Genomic DNA, 23690 nt, shown 5'->3' with positions numbered 1-23690 from the left:
TGCTGCGCCATGTGGGCTGCTCCCTGGCAGGCTGAGGGATCGAACTCGTGCTGCAGTGGCTGCGGATTGCTTCACAGGTTGTATCTTAACCCGTTGCGCCACCAGGGAGGCCGAAAGATAATATTTAAAAAACAGTTAGCTGCTAGACATACAGAGATTGGTCCCTGGGTGGAACTCGTGTTTTAGTGAAGATAGGCAAATTAATTACTTCAGGCCACCATTAGTTGTTCTTGTCAAGGACCAGTGACCTCCACATACAGAATGACATCCACAGTAGAGAGCTGTTATAACCGCAAAGATCTCCTCTGTGCCACTCCTTATAATCATACCTGTCCCCCTCCCACTCACCATCCCTAATCTCTGGCAACCACTAATTTGTTTTTCATCTCTCATTTTGAGAATGTTATATAAATCGAATCATAGCGTATGTAACCTTCTGAGATTTATTTTTTCTTTTCACTCAACGTAATATCTTGGGGGTATTATGTTACTGTGTATATGATAATAAATATTATTTCTGAGTAGTATTTTTATTTCTGAATAGTATTCCATGATCTTGATGTAACATGTTTTGTGTAACTATTCACCTATTGAAGGACATTTAGGTTCTTTCCAGGTTTTTTTGGCTATTACAGATAACAGTTTTATTTTATTTTATTTTTTTAATTTATTTATTTATACAAGCACTGGGTACAGTCAGAAGCGCAGGAGGGTGAGAGAATTCACCAGAGCCACAGCGGGTGCAGAACAGGCAGACTGATGAAGAAATACACTGCTGAGGGGAGCAGCGGGCATGGCAGGAGAGGTCTGTCACGCCATGTGGGACCCTCATCGGCGGCCAGGGATTGAACTGGCACTGCAGAGGCTGTGGGCAGCTTCGCAGCCCAGCGCTCAACCGCTGTGCCACCAGGGCAGGACCTTGGCTATTACAGATAAAGCTGCTATAAACATTCATGTGCAGGATTCCATATGAATGTAGGTTTCCATTTCTCTGGGGTAAATACCCAAGAGTGCAATTGCCATGTCATATGGAAAATGTATTTTTAGTTTTAGGAGAAATTGCCAAACTTTTCTCCACAGTAGTTATACCATTTTGTACCTCTGTTGGCATGTATGAGTGCAGTGGCTAACTTTATTTGTCAACTTAGCTGGACTCTGGTGTCCAGTTATTTGGTCAAACACCTGTCTAGATGTTGCTGTGAATATATTTTTAAGAGGTGATTAACATTTTAAGTTAGTAGACTTTGAGCAAAGCCAGTTACCTTCCATAATGTGTATGAACCATACCCAATCAGGTGAAGATCTTTTTTTTTCATATTAAATTTATAGTTTTATTCTAGTTTGATTGTAACAAATGTGTCAGGGAGAGTCACAGTTGCTGCTGGAAAATGTGGAAAGGGTGAAGCCCATGGGGCAGGGCCCTCCCAGATCTGAGAAGAGGGCAGGCCTCCTCTTCTTCCCTCCCCATGTAAAGCAATTTGGGGAGAGATATAAGCAGGAGAGGGGACTGGTCCCCAGACTGTGTGGGTGTTGCTGGGTTAAAGGGCTATAGGGAACACGGGACCAGACCAGGATTAGTGAGAACTCTAGCCATTTGCCAGAATTCATACTTTCTAATTGCAGATTGAATTAAAAAACAAAAATTAAACTACAAGCAGCATCTTCTCCTTCATGAGGACTATATACTGAGAAGGGAAAAGAGGAGGGCAACACAGGTGAAAGTTTTAAGAGCAGAAACTGAGGTTTCCTGAACAAGAAACAATTTTTCAAGATTGCAGCATAGCCTGAATTTCTTACCAGCTGGCCTGCCCTGCAAATTTCTGGACCCAAGGCTGCAACATCAAATCTTACCTGACTCTCTACCCTGCTGACTCCCATAATTGCTTGAGCCAATTCCTTAAAATCTTACCAATCTCAATCTCTCAGTCTGTGCTATAGACAGACACACCCAGATCTATATCCTATTAGTTCAGTTTTCCTGCAGAGTCCTGGTTAATATGAATGACCCAGTTCTTCTGCATCCTCACCAGCATTTGGCCTTATCACTTTTTTTTTTTCTTATCACTTTTTTATTTTAGACAGTATATGTGATATCTTTTTGTGATACTTGTTCATTTCCCTGATGGGTAATGTTGAACATCTTTTTATGTGTTACTTGCCATCTGTGTATCCTTTTTGAGGAAATGCCTCTTCGTTTTTTTTTTTTTTTACATGTTTTCTCTTGGAATGTTTTTGTTGTTGAATTTTCAGAGTTCTTTATATATTGTAGGTATGAGTTCTTTGTCAGATAGGAGTCATTTGACAAATATTCAAAAATACTTTATTTAGTACATTATCGTTGGAATGAAGACACAGTTTCCCAGAAGGTAAGAAGTGCTGGACAGAGCTGACATGAGATGGAGTCAATAACTAGTCAGATTTTGGGGAAGGTTTTTAGTGGCATTGTGTTAAAACCAAAGTGTTTTCTATTAACTTTCAAGTAACCTAAAATAATTAATAGACCATCAGCATCATAATATTATAATTGATAAATGTCTTAATTAGACATTAATATATAGTTAATAAGTATAAACATATATACATCTAGTTAATAGTGAAAATAGCAATAGATTATTGTTGCAGTAGCCATCAAGCATTAATGTTCTTTATTTTTACTTTGATTACTTTAGATTTACTTTACCTATTTATTTGTAAGAAAAATTTGTAGGAAATGAATAGAAAATCACAATGCTTCCTGCTCAGTCTTTGATATCCTTTTCTAAATTTAAGCAAGAGAACCTACAGTCCACTTTGACTCTAATTGTTGGTAAACTGCCATCTTTTCTATGGGATTAATTTATTTTTACAGTGAATTTCTGATTTTCTGGACTGCTGTTTAGGACAGAGTTGATACTTTAATTTGACGAATATTTACTGAGCTATTTAAGGGATGTACAAGACCCTTATTACCCTCTAGGAGTCTGACATACCCTGAGCTAGGTTAAAACAGAAAAGCACAGTACTTGGGACTGAGGCTTCCCATCTTCAGTGTGGAATTGCCTTACTCATCTAACACCTGATTAAGCTTTTGATTGGGGGTGGAAAGCTGGTCTGAGCTGGCTTTGTGCATGGTGTTACTAAATGAAGTTGGGGGATTGGTTGATAGCTGAAGTGGGAACGCAGATGCTTCAAGGCATCTTTATGTAGTCCACTTCCTATATTTCTGGTGGACAAGTCTACATTATTTGCTGGGGTTAATTGGCATTTAAACTCCATGGGGATGAAAAGAGAATAATTACATAACTATGGCTAAGAAACTGAAGTTTTTTTTTAAAAAGGCACATTGGTAGTGACAGGCCCATACAGGCCATTAATAGCTTCTATTTCAGGCTTAAATCATTCTCCTCTCAAAAAGGAACAAATATTTTGTATTAGCTATGATTATCTGTTTTGAATTCCACATAGTGTGGGCATTTCATACTAGTTCAACAGTGGGGATCGGAATACCAGCAGAAAATCAGGGTTGGTATGGACTGGTAGGAAAGGGGTATCTTTGGAAAGTGGTCAGCATCATCTTCTTTATAGATAATGTGCTTATTTCCTTCTTCATAATATTTGTTTCCTGAAACTCTAGAGCAGAGGGCAGCTAACTTTTTCATAAAGAGACAGATAGTAAATATTTGTGGGTCATTGGTCACAACTGCTCAACTTTGCCATTGTATGATATGTCTGTGTTCCAGGAAAACTTATATGGAGACTGAAATTTGGATTTCATATAATTTTCATGTCATGAAATATTAATCATCTTCCTTTGATTTTTTTCCCCCAACCATTTAGAAATGTAGAAATTACTCTTAGCTCATGGGTCACACAAAAACAAGAGGCTGGGGCAAAATTTACTTTATAAAAAATACTTTGAGTTCTCTAAAGAGAAATCTTTTTTTTTTTTAATTTTTTTATAGAGGCATGTTTATATTTATTTATTTGTTTGTTTGTTTTGTTTATACATGCACTGGGTACAGTCAGAAGCACGGGAGGGTGAGAGAATTCACCAGAGCCAGAGCGGGGAGCAGAGCAGGCAGAAGGACCGAAGTACACTGCTGAGGGGAGCAGCGGGCCGCAGGAGAGGTCTGCGTGCCATGTGGGACCCTCCTCCGGTGGCTGGGGAGCAGCCGGGGATCGAACCGGCGCCGCAGAGGCTGCAGGCAGGTTCGCAACCCAGCACTCAACCGCTGCGCCACTGGGGAGGCCCCTAAAGAGAAATCTTAATATGGCACTTAATATGTGTCATGCATTATTTAAGTGCCTCTCAGATACTAGATAATTTAATACAGAAATCCCTTGAGGAAGCTCTGTTATCCCATTTTGTAGATGCACAAATTGAGACACAAGGAGGTTAAATAACTCGCCCAAGGTTACCCAGCTAATAAACAGTTATTTAGCTCCAGAGTACTTTTTCTTGTCTACCAAAATATGCTATCTTAAAGAATTTACAATTATAACTTAAAGGAATTTAAGTTAAATTAAACTAACTTAAAGGAATTTTAGAGGTTAATCTGTCGCTACTGTGTACCATTTTATACTCATTCTTACAGACCAGCTTCATAGCCTTTATGATTCACATTTGTGCCTAGTAAAAATTTTTTTTTAAAGATTTATTTATTTATACAAGAACCAGAGTACAGGCCAGATGTGCAGGAGGGTGAGAGGATTCACCAGAGATAGAGTGGGGAACAGAACAGGCAGACGACAGAAATACACTGCTGAGGGGAGCAGCGCAAGACAGGAGAGGTCTGCCGCGCCATGTGGGATTTTCGCCGGCCGGCCGGTATCAAACCCGCGCTGCAGAGGCTGCAGACAGCCTCACAGTGCAACACTCAACCGCCTGTGCCACCAGGGAGGCCCTGTGCCTAGTAAAATTATGGATTACTACTTAATGCACTTTCAGAATCCCTTGTGCCATCTAAAAGCTTAAACACCATTGATCCCAAGGTTGTTCTGTCTACACTTTACTGTTCATATATTGTCTTATTTATATTCATTGCAAGCTCCTTGAAGGTAAAAGCAACACTGTCAAAGTGTTTCCCACCAAAGAGAAATCTATTCTGGGTGTATCTTTTGCTTGCTTTAGGAGCACTTGTCTCAGTTACTCCCAACTCACATTTTTCCCTGCTGCTTGTCCTGCTTGGATAAGCAGCTGTTGAATCTTGAGCTCCACCTGCCTCTGATGCTAAACTATTCCTGTTGACCCAAAAATACCATCAGGGCAGGGCTTAAAATGCAGAGCTTCCTGCATTTTATGGATTACTACTTAATGCACTTAAGTCTCTCCTAAGAAGAGCACGAGAGGAGGTGTGTGTGTGTGTGAAAGCATGTCTAGTTCCTTTTGCTTAGTCATAGTGTTAGATTCTACTAACAGGAGGGACCATCTCACCTCTTATGTAGGGTCCCATGCCATGGGGGTTTCCCAGAAATATTGCACAATGCCTTCAAATCCACATGTATACTAATCTGTAAGCCAGAAAAATATATCTTTTACATGTGTGTACAATTACTCTTCAAATATATATAGAAGCCATCATGATAAAAAAGAAAACTTTACTGAATTCATGTTAAGCTATAATTATTGCACAGCTAGTATATTGAGAAACCTGATCCAGTTAAAGTCCTTTATTTACAGAGGTAGAAACTAAGAAATTCGGGCTATGGGAGGGATGGGAAGAGATTTGTGGAAGCTGGCACAGTTTGTATGTCATGTGGGTTGTGCATGGGTACAGGAAGAGATTGACAAGCATTTTGACTTTAAGTATGACAGATCTTTAATAGAATTGATGAAATAGAGAGGAAAGGATATTTTTAATAATAGATTCTCAACAAACCTCCCTAGATTATCCACCCTCTTATGGGCAAATGCCCAACCAAATAGGGTCAGCCTAAAGAAGGGCTGCTGAGGCCTGAAAACTTGCCACAAGTCTAAGGTGCCTTCTGTTAGGCAACCACAAGCAGAGGGCTAAGCAGATTCTAAAGAGCTGAGATTGAATGGGGATTCAGAATTCATAATGTACCAGATAATCCACTGTGAAGTCAGAACAGCAGCTGCCAATGTCTCTGCCAAAGACCAGGAGTAGTCCTCCCACACATCCCTTACCTATATATCTTTTCCAAGTATGTCTTCCAAGTTTCTCTACATATCTCCTCCTCTTCTCCTCCCCAGCAGTACCAGAGTACAAATTGGGTCATAGTAGCAAGAGACCACACATATATATCAAGCATGGCCACTGATCTGTAACCGTGGTCCCAAGCAAACCCCCTTTCAGGTAGTCAGGTTCATGGGATGCTGGGAATTTTACTTGCAGCAACTGAGATCTCTTTGGTGTGGTGGTGGGAATGAAGGCCATAAAGTCATCAGGGGATGGAGTCATCAGAGTTTGTTCTAACAAAACCAAGCTCAGACAACTAGGGAATAGCAAATTGTGATTTCAGGTCTGTCTTCCTTTATAAATAACCCCAGGAGGATGCTTTATGACTACCATCGGGACATCTAGATTTTAACTTTGCCACTGATCATGATGAGATTTCTAGATGCTTCTCAGCTGTGGTTTGTCTTCTGCAGACTAGATGAAGCCCAGATATATATGCTGGACTGTCTTCATGTGATGATGTGAGGGGTATAGTTACAGCTACATGTATGACAGAGGTTGTCATGCTGAGGTTGGGGGCTCCCTGCATTCCTACTCCCACCCCTGCTGGCGAGGTTTCAGGACTGAAATAGAAAATATTCATAATGGGTACTTAGCAGAAGGAACTCAAATTATCATCTTTTTTTTTTAAGTGCCATTTTGAAACCAAGATTACCAATAAGGATATTTGTGTTTTTAAAGGCATTTCACAAAGTTAAGACCCTAAGATTTTAGCTAAAGATAAATTTGTTGTTTCCCTAAACTAAACACAAAACTTAGATGTAATCCTGCTAGCATATTCCAAGATAGGCCTGCTTCTCTGTAGCTGAGCTTTTTTAGGAAATCAGGTCACCTAGTTCATGCACACACAGCTTATTCTTTTGTCTTCTGTTTACTTTCCATATGAAAAATAAATGTATAGCAATTTAAAAGCAAATTGAATATACATTTGAATCTCCATTCCCTCCTGTAATGCCATTTAAATGATTGTAAGAGGGAAAAGAGATATTAGCAAATAATACATCAATTAAATGTTGAAGCCAGAAAGCATGCTTTTTGATAGATTTAGTAACACAAAGGAACTAAAAGTGCTGGGTAGGGGGCCTCCCTGGTGGTGCAGGGGTTAAGTCTCAACACTATCAAGCTATTGCCAGCCACTGCAGCATGAGTTTGATCCCCGGCCAGGGAGCTTACCCACATGGTGCAGCAATCTTCTCACCCACTGCTCTCCTCAGAAGTGTATTTTAGTCAGTCTACCTGTTCTGCTCCCCACTCTGTCTCTGGTGAATCCTCTCACCCCCCCGCACCTCTGGCTATACCCCAGTTCTTTCTTTTTTTTTTTTTTAAGATTGATTTATTTATACAAGCACTGGGTACAGTCAGAAGTGCAGGAGGATGAGAGAATTCACCAGAGCCAGAGCGAAAAGCAGAGCAGGCAGACTGACGACATACACTGCTGAGGGGAGCAGCGGGTGGCAGGAGAGGTCTGCACTCCATGTGGGACCCTCGCCTGGCGGCCGGGGATCAAACCAGTGCTGCAGAGGCTACGGGCAACTTTACAACCCAGTGCTCAACCTCTGTGCCACCAGGAAGCCCCTATACCCCAGTTCTTGTTGCGTAAATAAAAAAAAATTTTATTATTTTTTAAAGATTTATTTATAGAAGCACTGGATACAGCCAGAAGCACGGGAGGGTGAGAGAATTTGCCAGAGCCAGAGCAGGGAAGAGAACAGGCAGATCAACGAAATACACAGCTGAAGGAAGCAGCGGGCGCGGCAGGAGAGGTCTGTGTGCCATGTGGGACCCTTGCTGGTGGCCAGGGATCAAACTGGCGCTGCAGAGGCTGCAGGCAACTTCGCTGCCCAGCGCTCAACCGCTCCGCCACCAGGGGAGGCCCTTTAAAGATTTATTTATTCATGCATACAAGAACCAGGGAACAGGCCAGATGCACGGGAGGGTGAGAGCGTTCACCAGAGACAGAGCAGGTACCAGAACAGGCAGACTGGCTGAAATATACTGCTGAGGGAAACAGCGGGCGAGACAGGACAGATCTGCCGTACCATGTGGGATTCTCACCGGCCAGCTGGGATCGAACCCACGCAGCAGAGGCTGCAGACAGCTTCACAGTGCTGCGCTCAACCGCCTGTGCCACCAGGGGAGGCCCAAAATAAATCTTTTTTTTTAAAAAAGGGCCTGGTGGGGACGAAATGAAAAAGGGGGATTTGTAATGTAGAATCCTGGAATAGCTCCAGAACTGGAGAAGCCGAGAAAGATTAGTTGTAAGCCTGTGTGAAAAGCAATTAGAGATCTATGATGCCTTCCCATTCTCTCAGAAGATTGGAGTTTTAGTCTTAGATATTGAACCAGAGGCTGTGAATTCTTCAACACCAAACACTGAAAAGGGGATCGAATATACAATGAACTGAAAATAAGAACTTTAAGAGAAAGTTCTAGATAGTGAATTGGTAGGATCATCCCCCTCACCCAATTTCCAGATACTGCAAGCAAGACTGCCATGCAAATGATTGGAAGAGGACTTTTCTGATAAAATTAGCCTTAGAGAGAAAGTCCTAAGGATACTGACTTTATCTAGGAATTCTCAATAAAAAGACAGACTCTTGCCTTATCACCCTAATGTGGAATGCACAGGTTGACAAGCGTACCCCCACACACAGAATGTTCAAATGGCTTTAAAAAATATGAGCAGATAGGGCTTCCCTGGTGATGCAGGAGGTTAAGTCTCAGCAACATGAAGCTATCAGCAGCCACTGCAACACAAGTTAGATCCCTGGCCAGGGAACTGACCCATATGGCACAGCAGACCTCTCCTGTCTCGCCCACTGCTCCCATCAGCAGTATATTTCAGTAGATCCACCTGTTCTGCTCCCCACTCTGTCTCTGGTAAATTCTCTCACTCCCCCTGCACCTCTGGCCTACACCCTGGCTCTTGTATACATAACTAAATAAAATAACTCTTTAAAAAGTTTTTTTTTAAGATTTTTTTTTTTAAGGATTTATTTATTTATCCAAGCACTGGGTACAGTCAGAAGCGAGGGAGGGTGAGAGAATTCACCAGAGCCAGAGCGGGGAGCAGAGCAGGCAGAAGGACCAAAGTACACTGCTGAGGGGAGCAGCGGGCAGCAGGGGAGGTCTGCGCACCATGTGGGACCCTCCTCCAGTGGCTGGGGAGCAGCCGGGGATCGAACCGGCGCCGCAGAGACCACGGGCAGCTTCGCAACCCAGCGCTCAACCGCTGCGCCACCAGGGAGGCCCTAAGATTTATTTATTTATGCATACAAGAGCTGGGGTACAGGCCAGAGGTGCGGGGGGTGAGAGGATCTACCAGAGACACAGCAGGGAATAGAATAGGCAGATTGACTGAAATACACTGCTGAGAGGAGCAGCGGGTGAGACAGGAGAGGTCTGCCTCGCCATGTGGGTTTCTTCCTGGCTGGCTGGGAATTGAACTCGTGCTACAGAGGCTTCGGATTGCTTCATAGTGCGGTGCTTAATTCCTTGTGACACCAGGGAGGCCCTCTTTACAAAGTTTTTGAAAATATATATGAGCAGATAGCTAAGGGTCTATAGCAAGTTTTTAACTGTAATATCTTGAGAAATATAAATTAGAGAAAGTATTACATTCATAAAAGATGGATGAAATTTTTTTAAAGATTTATTTATTTTATCTTATTTTTATATAAGAACTGGGGTACAGGCCAGATGCAGGGGAGAGTGAGATGATTCACCAGAGACAGAGCGGGGAACAGAACAGGCAGACTGGTGAAATACACTGAGAGGAGCAGCGGGCGCGACAGGAGAGGTCCACTGCATCATGTGGGACCCTCGCCTGCTGGCCAGGATTGAACCGGTGCTGCAGAGGCCATGGACAGCCTCACAGCACGGTGCTCATCCACCTGCGCCACCAGGGGAGGCCCTGGATGAAATTTTTTTTAAGGGAACTTTTGGAAAACAATAAAGGAAGAGAACAATAGATAATAGAGGAGAAAATTATCAAAGAAATGGTATGAAAAGGTAATCCCATAACTAAAATAGTATCTAAATTGATAAAGCACATGAATAAAAAAGCAGCATCAAGGTATAGGAGTGTGAGATTTGTGATCTCTGAGAATAAAGAGAAGCTCCTAAAGCCTTTAGAGAGAACAGCTATATACTTAGGATTAGTATTCATTGTAGCATTAATTTTCTCAAAAACAACAAACTGGAAGTCAGTGGAGTAATACCTTTAAATTTCTGATGGAAAAATTCTCAACTTAGAATTTTATAACCAGCTAAACTAATACCCACGTTTGAGGGTGTTAAAGACATTTATAGACATATTGAGCATATATGCATGTATCTTGTAATATGAGTATCTTTTATTCCTATTCTAAAAATTAAGTCTTTATGTTAAAGCCCTAATAATATTTGCTGTTTGATCCTGCTTCCTGACACAAAAGTGTCTAAAAACCTTCTGAGTGATAGGGATGAAAGGAACAATCAACATCTTTGATGTTATGCTAATTAGGTAACCCTTGATAGTCCCTAGATAGCTTCAGGATGTGGCTGGCTATTAGAAGAACCAACCATGTGATTAGGAGGTTCAAACTTTCACCTCCATTTCTCAGTCTCTAGGGAGGGTAGAGAGGCTAAAAGTTGTAGAGGTTAAGCTAATTCCCAGTGACCAATGATTTAACCAGCCAAGCCTACATAATTGGACTGCCATAAAAACCCAGGACAGTGGGATTTGGAGAGCTTATGCATTGGCAAATGCATCCCTGTGCCAGGAAAATACTATACTCAAATTTTATAGGACCTTTCTACCCCTCACCCTTTGTATCTCTTCATCTGCTATTCTTTTGTATTTTTTTTAAAGATTTATTTATTTATACAAGAACGGGGGTACAAGCCAGAGGCGAAGGAGGGTGAGAGAATTCACCAGAGACAGAGAGGGGAGCAGAACGGGCAGACGGACTGAAATACACTGCTGAGGGGAACAGCGGGCGAGACAGGAGAGGTCTGCCCCAACATGTGGTTATCTCCCTGGTCGGCCGGGATTGAACCCGCACTGCAGAGGCTATGGACATTTTCACTGCACTTTGCTAAATCTGCTGCATCACTGGGGAGGCCCTATTCTTTTGTATTCTTTATAGGATCCTTTCTAATAAATCTGCAATAGTAAACTTCCCTGAGTTCTATGAGCAGTTCTAGAAAATTATCTAACCTGGGGAAGTAGTTGTGAGGAGCACCCCTTCTCCCACCCTAATTTTATAGCTGGTCAGTCAGAAGTACCACTTAGTACTCAGACTTGCAATTGGCATCTGAAACAGGGACTAAACTCTTAACCTGTGGAGTCTAGATAGTTAGCATGAGAATAAAATTAAATTGTAGGACACCATTTGATGTCTATAGAGTTGGAGAATTAGTTGTAAGAAAAAAAAAACATACTCTTTTGTCAGTTGTGCTGTGAGTAAATAGTTTGTGAGAACACACCACCAGAACAAGGAGAAAACCAAGAAGGATTAAGTGGAATACAGGAAACAGGGATTCCAATATAGGTAAGGTGAAAGGAACTCCCAGTAAGGTAGATTTCCGATAGAGATGTCTCAACATCTCCCTGACGGGGAGAAACACTAATGATAAAGGATTAATCACAAAAATCTACAAGGAGCTGAAGAGACTCAACAAAAACAAAGTAAATAATCCAGTCAAAAAATGGGCAGAAGAGCTAAAAAGGAGGAAATGCAAATGGCCAACAGGCATATGAAAATATGTTCAGCATCACTTGTAATCAGGGAAATGCAAATCAAAACTACAACGAAATGCCATCTTACACCAGTGAGAATGGCACATATTAAAAAAACAACAACAAATGTAGGTGAGGATATGGAGAAAAAGAACTCTCTTGCACTGCTGGTGGGAGTGCAAACTGGTCCAACCACTGTGGAAAGCTGTGTGGAGATTCCTCAACATGCTAAAGATGGAACTTCCATATGATCCAGCAATTCCACTCCTAGGTATTTACCCAAAGGACACAGAATCATTAATTCCAAAGGGCACCTGTACCCCTATGTTTATAGCAGCACTATTTACAATAGCTAAGCTATGGAAACAACCCAAATGCCCAAAACTAGATGACTGGATCAAGAAGCTGTGGTGTGTATACACAATGGAATATTACTCAGCAATCAAAAAAGATAAACTCATGCAATTTGCAGCAACATGGATGGAGCTGGAAGGGATGCATTTAGAAAACCTAAATAAAAGACCAGGAAAAAGACTAATTATAATAAAGTAAAAATCAAAATCAACAAGCAACTATAAACCAGAAACACACTATGGAGGTGGGGAGGGGAGGAGCGATTAGGGTCAAAATAAGAGGTGTGGAAATTGTGTGGGGAATTTAACCAAGATGAAAATGCATACATTGTGCAAAAATGAAAAATGATGTAAAAAATGTATAAAATAAAAAGATCACCTAAATAAATATCTCAAGAACAAGCAGATAACAAAGGGTACCTGCTTGATCATAAAAAAGGAGTTTTAAACCTTTTTATTATCTACAGGAAAAATTTAAATCACACAGTAAAGGAAATACAATCATAGTGTTCATCTGGCTTGGCTACAGGTAATATTCATATAGATCTAATAATGCAACTCTTAATCTAACCAGCATTTGATATAATTATATCAAAAAGATGGAAAAAGTAGAGCAAAAAGAGAGGATCAACAAAATCCTAATCGTCCATAATAAGAATTAAATAGGTACTATTATTATCTTTTTTAAAGATTTATTTATTTATACAAGTGCTGGGTACAGTCAGAAGTGCAGGAGGGTGAGAGAATCCACCATAGCCAGAGCAGGAAACAGAACAGGCAGACTGATGAAATACACTGCTGAGGGGAGCAGCAGGCGCGGCAGGAGAGGTCTGTCCCGCCAGGTGGGACCCTCACCCGGTGTCCAGGGATCGAACCTGCTCAGCAGAGGCTGCGGGCAGCTTCGCAACCCAGTGCTCAACCGCTGCGCCAACCAGGGGAGGCCCATTATTATCTTTTTTTTTTTTTTTAAGATTTATTTATGCATACAAGAACTGGGGTATAGGCCAGAGGTGTGGGAGGTGAGAGGATTCACCAGAGACAGAGTGGGGAGCAGAACAGGTGGACCAACTGACCGAAACACACCACTGAGGGGAACACCACTGAGGGGAGCAGTAGGCGAGTCAGGAGAGGTCTGCTACACCACGTGGGTGTCCCCCAGCTGGGGATAGAACTCGTGATGCAGTGGCCACAGATTGCCTCATAGGTTGTGTCCCAACGCCTTGTGCCACCAGGGAGGTCCCCCATATTATCTTTTACTACGTAACAAATTACTCCAAAACTTGGTAAATTAAAATGACAAATATTTACTATTTTACTGTTTCTGTAGCTCAGGATTCAGGAACATTTTAGAGATCTCTCATGATGTTGCAGTCCACCTGTCACCTTGGGCCAAGGTCATGAAAAGTCTTGACTAGCACCGGGGCCGCCTCTTTCAAGCTCACTCAGGTAGCTGTAGGAGGGGGACTCAGTTCCTTCTCATGTGGGCCTGTCCTCAGGATTTGTTACCTGGCTTCCCCCAGAGCAAGTTATCTAGGACAGAGAAGAAAAATTCACAGTACATTTTTTTTTTTTTATAGAGGCATGCTTTATTTATTTGTTTGCTGGTTTGTTTGTTTTGTTTATACATGCACTGGGTACAGTCAGAAGTGCGGGAGGGTGAGAGAATTCACCAGAGCCAGAGCGGGGAGCAGAGCGGGCAGAAGGACCGAAGTACACTGCTGAGAGGAGCAGCGGGCAGCAGGAGAGGTCTGCGCGCCATGTGGGACCCTCCTCCGGTGGCCGGGGAGCAGCCGGGGATCGAACCGGCGCCGCAGAGGCCGCGGGCAGCTTCGCAACCCAGCGCTCAACCGCTGCGCCACCGGGGAGGCCCTCACAGTACATTTTATAACCTAACCTTGAATGTGACATACCGTCATCACTTCTATATTCTGTTGGTCACACAAGCCAATCCTGAGACTGTGAGAAAGCACTACACAAAGGCAGGAATTGTTGAGGGCTATTGGGACACTGACTACCAAAGGTAATAACTAAAAGTGAAACCTTCAAGAAGTAATACTATTGTTACATTATTTAGAAAGGTGGAGATAAATATGAGAAGAAACATTGACCCTGGGAGCAGGAATCAGGGAATCAGAAACTACCGGATTTCACTTTAAGCCTTAAAGAACAACTTTAAGTAGAGCAACACTTGGATTATAAGAGGAACTAGTAGCAGCTGAATCTGGTATGTGTCAGTAGGCATTTGGAAGATCGTGTGTGTGATAAGGATAGTTGATAGACAATAATCCTATAGTTCCGTGAAAAGGAGGGCATTGTGACGGAACATGAGCTAGGATCCTTGAATAAAGATGGCATGTAGAGGTGAGCATCAGGTAGTGAATTTTCTGACATTTCACTGCTATGGATCCTGGATGAAGAAAAAAAACTGATCTTTCTGCAGAGTGCAAAGTGCTTAAGTGAAAATGTTTATGTGGCTTGGAGCTAAAAATGGCAAAGTTTATTAAAGGGAATATTAAAGCTTAATAAATGGCAGATAGTTGGAAAGCACTTTATAGAACTTCCCACGCTAGGGATGTTTTGGTGAGAGTTTGATACAAATTGGAGAAAGAAACTGCCTCTGTCCCTGTAAGAACCATGGGCCTGAGCCCCATGGATACTTAAAGCACTGGCCAATCCACAGCAGCACAGCTGCTGCAGCATCATTTTCCTAACAGCAATTCTAGGCTCCTTGTGGTCTACCACAACCCGGATGGTGCCCAGAGACCCACCAATTTTTGTTCCTATGATACCTGATATGTTCCTTATCCCTGTGTGTGCCCCCTATTGAAGTCTAGCCGTGTTTGTTCTTATCTCTTCGTGTCACGATGTATTTACTCTTCTTGAAGAACCTACTGATAGGATTCTCAGTGTTCTTGGGCAGTTTGTCCATTCCATTTACCTTCTAATAAAACTGAAATCAGGATATGGTTGAAGATATCAAGTCTTTCTTTGAGTGAGGAGGGATGCAGTGACAACTGCCCTATAAGTAAAAGTTACAACTCAAAGCATTCAGGCTTATATTTTTGAACCATTTTAATATCTCATTAAAACATTACTGTAACTGAGTATATTGAATTTAGAATACATCATAGCACCATGATAAAGCTGGCTGTCATTTACTAGGATGCCTTGTGTAACATTGTGATGTTGGCCAGAGGGTTCAGCTGTGGAGGGGGCAGGTTGGATTTTTTAAATTTTGTGTTCCTCAGTACCTATCTTTGTATTTTACTTTGCCCACAGATTGGGGACCACAAATTCAGTGCTCACCGGATCGTCTTAGCAGCCTCAATCCCGTACTTCCACGCAATGTTTACAAATGACATGATGGAGTGCAAGCAGGATGAGATTGTAATGCAAGGAATGGACCCAAGGTACTAAATTCCACCATTAGGTTCCACAGGCTACTGTCCAGGTACAGCTTCAGCCTTGTGCTTTAATGCCATTGAGGGCCTGCAGAAGGTAATAGCGTCGAGCACAGCTCTACACACATAATAGGCAATTAGTAAATAAGTTGGACCCTCACCTGGTAGCCTAAAATGGCCAAGATGAGATTTTTAATGCTGATTTTACTCTGTTAGAGCAACACATTTAATAGGAACTGGAATCGAAGAAAATTACTTAAACTAGGACTGTACATAAAGGTGGCAGTATATATTGTTCTCTGCACTTTTCTATGCTAGCAATTTTATTTGGCGAAGGTTTTCCAAATAAGTGTCTTCATTTGTTACCCTGCTCCTCAGTCTAGAACAGTGTTGTCATTAGAACTTTCTGCAATGATGGAAATTTTCTGTTCACTCCAAAATGAGTAGCCACTAGCCATATGTAGCTATTGAATATTTTAAATGTGACTAGTAGGGCTGAGAAACTGAATTTTACATTTTGTTTCAAATTTTTTTTTTAATATTTTTTAGTTCTCCCATCACCAAAGCACCCATGATCCACCAGCACAGTCCATTGTGGTCTCCCCCATTTCCATTTTCTCCCCTCCCCCACATTTTATTTAATTTTAATTTAATTGTAATTTTAAACAGCCGCATGTGGGCAATGGCTACTACAACATAGGTCTAGAAGGTGGTAGATGTTGTAGTTATTTAAGAAAATTGAAGCCCAGGGAGGTCAAGCCCAAAATTATCTTTCAGTGACCAAAACAGCCCTCCATGACAAAGAATTATTAACCCCAAATGTCAGTAGAACCAAGGTTGGAAATTCTGCCCTGGTTAGGATGTGGTATCATAACTGCAAAAATCATATCATTTAGGTGCTATTCTTACATCTAGAGTCACTTACTGCTAGACTTTCTTCATGGAAATACTTTTCCTATTTCTTCATGAAGACTTTGTATAAACTTTTCACAGTATTCCTTTTTGGTCCTTGAAAGAAAAAAGGCATGTTGATGTAACTTAAAAGGCTTTGCTGCAAGGCTGTGAACTGAGGCTATATGTTTGTAATCTAAGCTGTATCCAGGGTCCACTGCTCACCTGCTATGTGCCTGCATTGTTCTGAGGTCTGGGAAATCAGCAGTAAGACATACCAAGTGACTCAGGGAAGTGACGTCTCGTATGCGCGTGCGGAAACAATAAACAAACCAGTGACTCCACAACATTAGTCAGTAACCTAGCATTTGTTGCCTAACTTCTTAATCTCATAATAGTGAAAACTAGGGGGAAAGGAGCTTGGAGACTGTGGTAACGTTTGGATGATTGAAGGTGATCTGCCCCAGTACATGGGGAGGATTTATATCCCTACTGTAAGGCAGGGATCTCAGGTCAGCTACTTGTGAAGAAAGACACAGAAGTGGATCTCCAGGAACAACTGTACACTCTCTTCTGTGAGGTCTATATCTAAAGGAGCCATGCTAATCACAATGCACACTCTGGGTACTTCATTTAACAGAAATACACTGAACACCTGTGAGTTTGCTGCTGTGGGCATTGAAGTATAACAGTGATAAAACAGAAAGCACCTCTATTCATTGGTCTGATTTTCTCGTACAAAAGAATTGACAATAAACAAATACATGTGTGGTGTGACTGGGAAGTGAAAGTGATATGAGAAAAGTAAATCAAAGTAAAATCTAGCAAATGATGGTGGGGGTCTGTGCTATTTCAGGGTGATCAGGGAAGGCCTCTTTGATGAGGTGACATTTGAGTCAAGACCTTAATTGAAGTGAGGGAATGAACCATCTGGGGAAAGAACCCTCCAAACAGAGAGAGCAGCCAGTACAAAGGCCCTAAGGTGAGAGTGTGATCAGTATTTTGGAATAGAGGGAGGGTTGGGGAGGAGAGTGGAGGTGATGACATCAGTCAGAGGCCAGACCACATCCAGTTCTACTGATTTCATCCTCAGTGTGAATTAGAAGCCAGGAAAAATGTTGGAAATTTCACTCTGGAAATTTATCCCAGCTTTATTTATAAAGCAAAAGCTTTATTTATGAGGCAATAAGATACTAATAGCTGTTATGCCTACTAATAAAGGAAATACATTTTAGCATATTTAGATGTTGGAATGCTGTATAGCAGCCATTAAAAATGTTAAACATGAAGACAGTGTAGAACACTGGAAAGAGCATAAATTTTATATGATTATATTCATACAATTTATAGATGCAAGCAAATGGGGAAATAACCACCTTTGATTCATTCAATAGCAAGTTTGTGAAAAATTACTTTCTCTTGTAGAATTTAATAGAATTATTTTGATATAAAGACAACTTACAAACTAGCATGAGTCTTTGTGATGAAGCACTTATTCCATTCAGGTAAATTCTTAAAGGGCATATGTTGAGTGGATGTTAGAGTAGGGCACACTCATTCCCCAGGCAATAATGTTAGCTCACTTAGGGCCTGAGTCTCCTATGAGCCAAGACTCATCTCTAAAGAATATCATTTTCTTTTACCTCAGTGCGCTGGAGGCTCTCATCAACTTTGCCTACAATGGTCATCTTGCCATTGACCAGCAAAATGTCCAGTCACTGCTGATGGGAGCGAGCTTCCTGCAACTGCAGAGCATCAAAGATGCATGCTGCACGTTCCTCCGAGAAAGGTGAGGTGTGATGGGCCTGACCTGTGGTGCAGAGCATGACCATTTCTTTTCTGGAATCCCTGGTTGCTGAGTCTTTGAGCCACCTAGACTTCTTTGAGGGTGGTGGGCTGAGGTCACTCTATAGAAATGACATATTTTTGGAATCAGTATCTAGTGCCCACCTCTTTGGGATGAACATTTGACATTTTAGGGTTTATGGAGCTTTGCCTGCACTGTGTCTTGGCCTGACATATACCTCTTCTAATCCTCTCTTCAGTCTGACCAGCCACTGAATTAACTGACTCTTCTCACCAACCCAGTTTATTCCTTGCTCACTAACTATTCCATATACATCTCTCTCTGTTTAGATCCTCCTTCCTTCTTGATTTCTTGACCTTTTTATGTTAGCTCTTTAAAAAACCACCCAAATCACCCCCTGGGATTCTCTGTCCCTCTCAGTCTCTTGGCAACAATTCACTGTTCTTGTAGGGTGAGAATCATGGATTGTACCCCTACCTGTGTCTAGTATTTGCCAGTGACTTAAAAAAAAAGATTTATTTATGCATACAAGAACTGGGGGGTAAGCCAGGGGTGCGGGGGGGAGGTGACAGAATTAACCAGAGAGTGGGGAGCAGAATAGGCAGATCCATTGAAATACACTGCTGAGGGGAGCAGTGGGCACGGCAGGAGAGGTCTGCGCGCCATGTGGGACCCTTGCCAGTGGCCGGGGATTGAACCGGCGCCACAGAGGCTGTGGGCAACTTCGCAGCCCAGTGCTCAACTGCTGTGCCACCAGGGGAGGCCCATCATTTGTGAACTTCTTAAGAACACAGATTCGACTTGGTTCATCTCTGTGTTCCCACAGAACTTTGGAGAATGCTTAAGTAGGCATTCTGGAAAGGATTATATTGGCCATTCTCACCAAGGGGATAACAGCTCCACCTAGGGGCCTTTGAGGCCTTCATTGTCAACTCTGGATTCAATCTCTCCTATAAAGAAGTGTCACCTAAAGGTGCTTAGAAGAGTGATTTTTTTAGACCAGTGCAGTTTTTATATGCACCAGTGACATTTTGGGAAAAGATACTTAAGCACACAAAACCTGTTGTTTGACATTTTTTCATTCAACCCTTCAAGATCCCTTTTAAAGCCTAAACTCACACCTGATTTCTGTTCTTATTCCCTGCCACAGGCCCCAGGGGCTTGGTCTGTTTTCTGTTTTCCCTCCAGCAGTTACCATCACTATGTCTGTCCTTTGGGGTGGTTCTCCCTTGTGCCTGCCTGCATAGTATGATGATGTCTTTGCAAAGGAACTCTCTCCCTCCTCTTCTGTGCCCTTGAAAAGACAAGTGTGTGTACACTTTGGTCTTAAGATTTGTTTACTAATGATTTGAGGGGAACCATTCTGAGGAGTAGAGGAAAAGGCTGGCCCCAGCAAAATAAAGAGAAGCTGCAAAAATGTCATAGTTCTTGAGACTATTCTGTCTGCTAGAGCCTTAGTCTGCTGATTGTTTTTTTTTCCCCCATGACATATGTTATTTGACACATGACTGAGCTGACATTGTGCTCTTTTTTTTTTTTTTAGAGGCATGTTTTATTTATTTTTATTTGTTTGTTTGTTTGTTTTGTTTATACATGCACTGGGTACAGTCAGAAACGCGGGAGGGTGAGAGAATTCACCAGAGCCAGAGTAGGGAGCAGAGCAGGCAGAAGGACCAAAGTACACTGCTGAGGGGAGCAGCAGGCGGCAGGAGAGGTCTGCGCACCATGTGGGACCCTCCTCCTGTGGCCGGGTAGCAGCAGGGGATCGAACCGGTGCCGCGGAGGCCGCGGGCAGCTTCCCAACCCAGCACTCAACCACTGCGCCACCAGGGAGGCCCACATTGTGCTCTTGATCCCTGTGTTCCTTACTGGCCATGCTGCCTTGCCTGTGTGTTGCTCAGTGCTTATGTGTCTTTGGTCTTTGGAAATTCACATAGGTTTCCAAAACAATGAACAGGGTCAGTTGAGACTGGAATGAAAATACCTGTGTAGAGTTTAGATTTGTCACAAAGTCAGGCTATTGCGATGCTCTACCCTTTCAGTTCGTTGACAGGTCTGTTGCTAGGGGACAGTGGTGAACACTGATTAGTAAGTAAAATTCTGGGCCTTTAACCTTAAATTAACATGAAGGAGAAAGAAAGAATGAAAAAGAATTAAGACTGGGTAATTCTAATCTGATAAATACCATCTCCTGCCATAGATTATGAGTCACATGACCCCCGAGGGGCTGCTGCTGTCACCAAGATTTCAGAACTATATGAGCTTGTTTGGAATTTTCTTGGATGTCATAGTAGTAAGAAAAATAACCTTGGTCAAAAATTAAAACAGCAAGTAACTTCATACAAGGCACCTTGATGAGTATGTTTTCTTGCATTCTTACTTAATCCTGGCCACAGCCCTAGGAGGAGGGTAGCTGTTGTCATTATTTTTTTCCAGGTGAGGCTCTTACTGACACTTGAGGAGCCAAGGTGCCAGAGCCACCAGTGAGCAGTAAGGCCAGGGTTTACACTGGTTTCCCAGTGAGGATGTGGGGATGTATACAAGAAGTTGCTGTTTAATCTCAGTACCACCATTTGCTTGTAGAGGGACTGTGAGCACATTTCTTAGTTTCTCTGAACCTCACTTTTCCAGCTAAAAATGGGAGCAGTTACTACTTTTTGGCTTGTTAAAAAACATTCTGAAAAAGGGGACTCCCTTGTGGCACCAGGGTTAAAGTTTCAGCACTATCAAGCTATCACTAGACACTGCAGCATGAGTTTGATCCCCAGCCAGGGAGATAGCCCACATAGCGCAGCAGACCTCTCCTATCTCCCCTGCTGCTCCCCTCAGCAGTGTATTTCAGTAGATCTGCCTGTTCTGTTCCCTACTCTGTCTCTGTCTCACCACCACCACTCCATCCCCCCGGCCTATACCCCAGTTCTTATATGTATAAATAAATAAAGATAAATCTTTAAAAAAACATTCTGAAAAATACGTATGAAAGGCATGTCAAAGTGCTTACCTCACTGATAGTGCTAAATAGCAACAGGCACTGTTTCTAAATATTTGAATAAGTATACTTACAAAGCCTTTCCCTGTTTTTGAGGAAAGGAAAAAATATAAGGGTTCCCATGTTAGAGAAGTCATCTCTCCACATGATTTAAATTCTCATTCTACAATTTCAGTGCTCTTCTGGTAATCATAGGTGTATACTCAACCAAGAATGTCCATAGCTGAAGGAAAACAGACAGGTTTTCCATTATTCTTCTTTTCTGATCGCTGCTTGGTTGGACTTCCCAGAGAACTCATTCCACCTAGAAATATGGAGCACAACGCCAGAGAGGCAGCGACCTTTGAGAATAATCTTTTTCAATTTTACGCTTTCATAAGTTGAGTCTCAAAGAAGTATGCCTGATGTCATTCAGGGAGTTTCCAACAAAGCAGAGGACAAAGCCTATTTTTGTCATCTGTGACTCTACCCATAACCATCATGAGGATGATGGAACATTCTTAGTTCATCTAAAGTTTTTCTTTTTTCTTATCCAAAAGGCTTCATCCAAAAAACTGCCTGGGTGTGCGCCAGTTTGCTGAGACAATGATGTGTGCTGTGCTGTACGATGCGGCCAACAGCTTTATCCACCAACACTTTGTGGAAGTGTCCATGTCAGAGGAATTCCTGGCCCTGCCCTTGGAGGACGTACTTGAACTGGTGTCTCGGGATGAGCTGAATGTAAAGTCAGAGGAACAGGTCTGTAGAGCCCAGTAGCAGTGTGTGGATTAGTGACTGCTGCTTTTCCTAGTCTTTATTATTATTTATAAAACAAAGATCATGATGTGTATGCACATGTTGTTAATTATGGGTTTACTCTATCATGTACATTTTTCATGAAAACCTTTATACATTTTAGTGTCTAAATAATACTAAGTTGTTTTTATTGACTGTGGGACCCTTGTTTTTGGATGTTAGGGTTATTTCCAATATTTACTATTAAAAATAATGTTGTTGTGAATTGGAAATAAGTGTAGATAACTTTAAAAAGAGTAACATTTTAAAGGAGTAGAATATTTGGGCAGTCCCTATAGAGGCATATGAAATCAATGTGAGTATCTTGATTTTTTGGTTTGTTTTTTAAGATACATAATGGCTAAGGCACTTAACCAGTATGACAACAAAAAATAATTATAAGGATCATGAAGTGTGTTGGCTTTTCTTAAACTTCTGACTATATGGGCCTCCCTGGTGGCACAAGGGGTTAAGACAAAACCTATAAAGCTATCCGCAGCCTCTGCAGCACGAGTTTGATCCCCTGGCCAGCCAGGGAGCAACCCACATGGTGTGGCAGACCTCTCCTGACTCGCCTGCTGCTCCCCTCAGCAGTGTATTTCAGTCAGTCCTCCTGTTCTGTTTCACAGTCTGTCTCTGGTAAATCCTCTCACCCCCCCATGCCTCTGGCCTGTACCCCAGCTCTTGTATGCATAAATAAATAAAAATCTTTAAAAAAACAAAAACTGCTGACTATAAAAATGTACTATATATTGTTGTTACTTTTTTTTCCCTATTATCATTCCATATATTCCTTTCACCCTCTCTTTATCCCTCTTTCCTCTTAACCTTCTACATCTCACTGTGTTCATTAGTGTCTGCTAGGTTTGTTTTAAATATTTTGCTTTGTCAATTGGTTTGGTATGTAAGTGTCCAGTATATGTCATTCTGACCTGGTTTACTGCACATAATTCTCTCAAACTCCTTCCATTTTACTATAAATGACATTTCATCATTCCTTATGGCTGAATAGTATTCCATTGTTGGATATACCACATCTTCTTAATCCCGTCCTCTGTTAGTGGGCACTCTGTCCTAGCTATTGGTCATAGCACTGCAATAAACATTTGTAGAGCTTATAATTTTTTTAAATATTTATTTATTTATGCATACAATAGCTGGGGTGTAGGCCAGAGGTGTGGGGGAGGGTGAGAGGAATCACCAGAGACACAGTGGGGAGCAGAACAGGTGGATCTACTGAAATACACTGCTGAGGGGAGCAGCAGGTGAGACAGGAGAGGTGGGTTAGCTGCCTGCCTGGGGATCGAATTCATACTGCAGTGGCTGGTGATAGCTTGATAGTGCTGAGACTTAACCCTTTGTGCTACCAGGGAGGTCTGTTTTTTGGATTTCTTATGTATAATTTCATATCATCTGCAAGTAATGATAATTTCACTTCTTTCCCAGCCTGGATTTCCTTATTTCCCATTGTTACCTGATTGCTCTAGCTAAAACCTTTAAGACTAAACAGAAGTGACAGTGGACATCCTTGTCTTATTCCTGATAAAGGGAAAGCTCTCAGTTTTTCACCATTA

The 23690-nt window shown here is 41.9% G+C and overlaps 1 protein-coding gene across 2 annotated transcripts in view; it reads left to right on the top strand.

The window, feature by feature from the left end:
* The window catches only part of KLHL18 (kelch like family member 18), a gene marked incomplete at both ends in the record, with an annotated part of 46393 nt that overhangs the window by 11504 nt on the left and 11199 nt on the right, over positions 1-23690 (top strand). For both annotated transcript variants that reach the window (XM_084247496.1, XM_084247495.1), the window contains 3 exons: positions 15534-15664; positions 18195-18335; positions 21882-22080. In XM_084247496.1, coding sequence (XP_084103622.1) covers positions 15534-15664; positions 18195-18335; positions 21882-22080 — 471 coding nt within the window. The remainder of the gene's footprint in view (positions 1-15533; positions 15665-18194; positions 18336-21881; positions 22081-23690) is intronic.

This window comes from Talpa europaea, assembly GCF_964194135.1.
Source record: "Talpa europaea genome assembly, chromosome: 11".
Lineage (NCBI taxonomy): Eukaryota > Metazoa > Chordata > Mammalia > Eulipotyphla > Talpidae > Talpa > Talpa europaea.
This window is presented reverse-complemented; position numbering and strand designations above follow the sequence as displayed.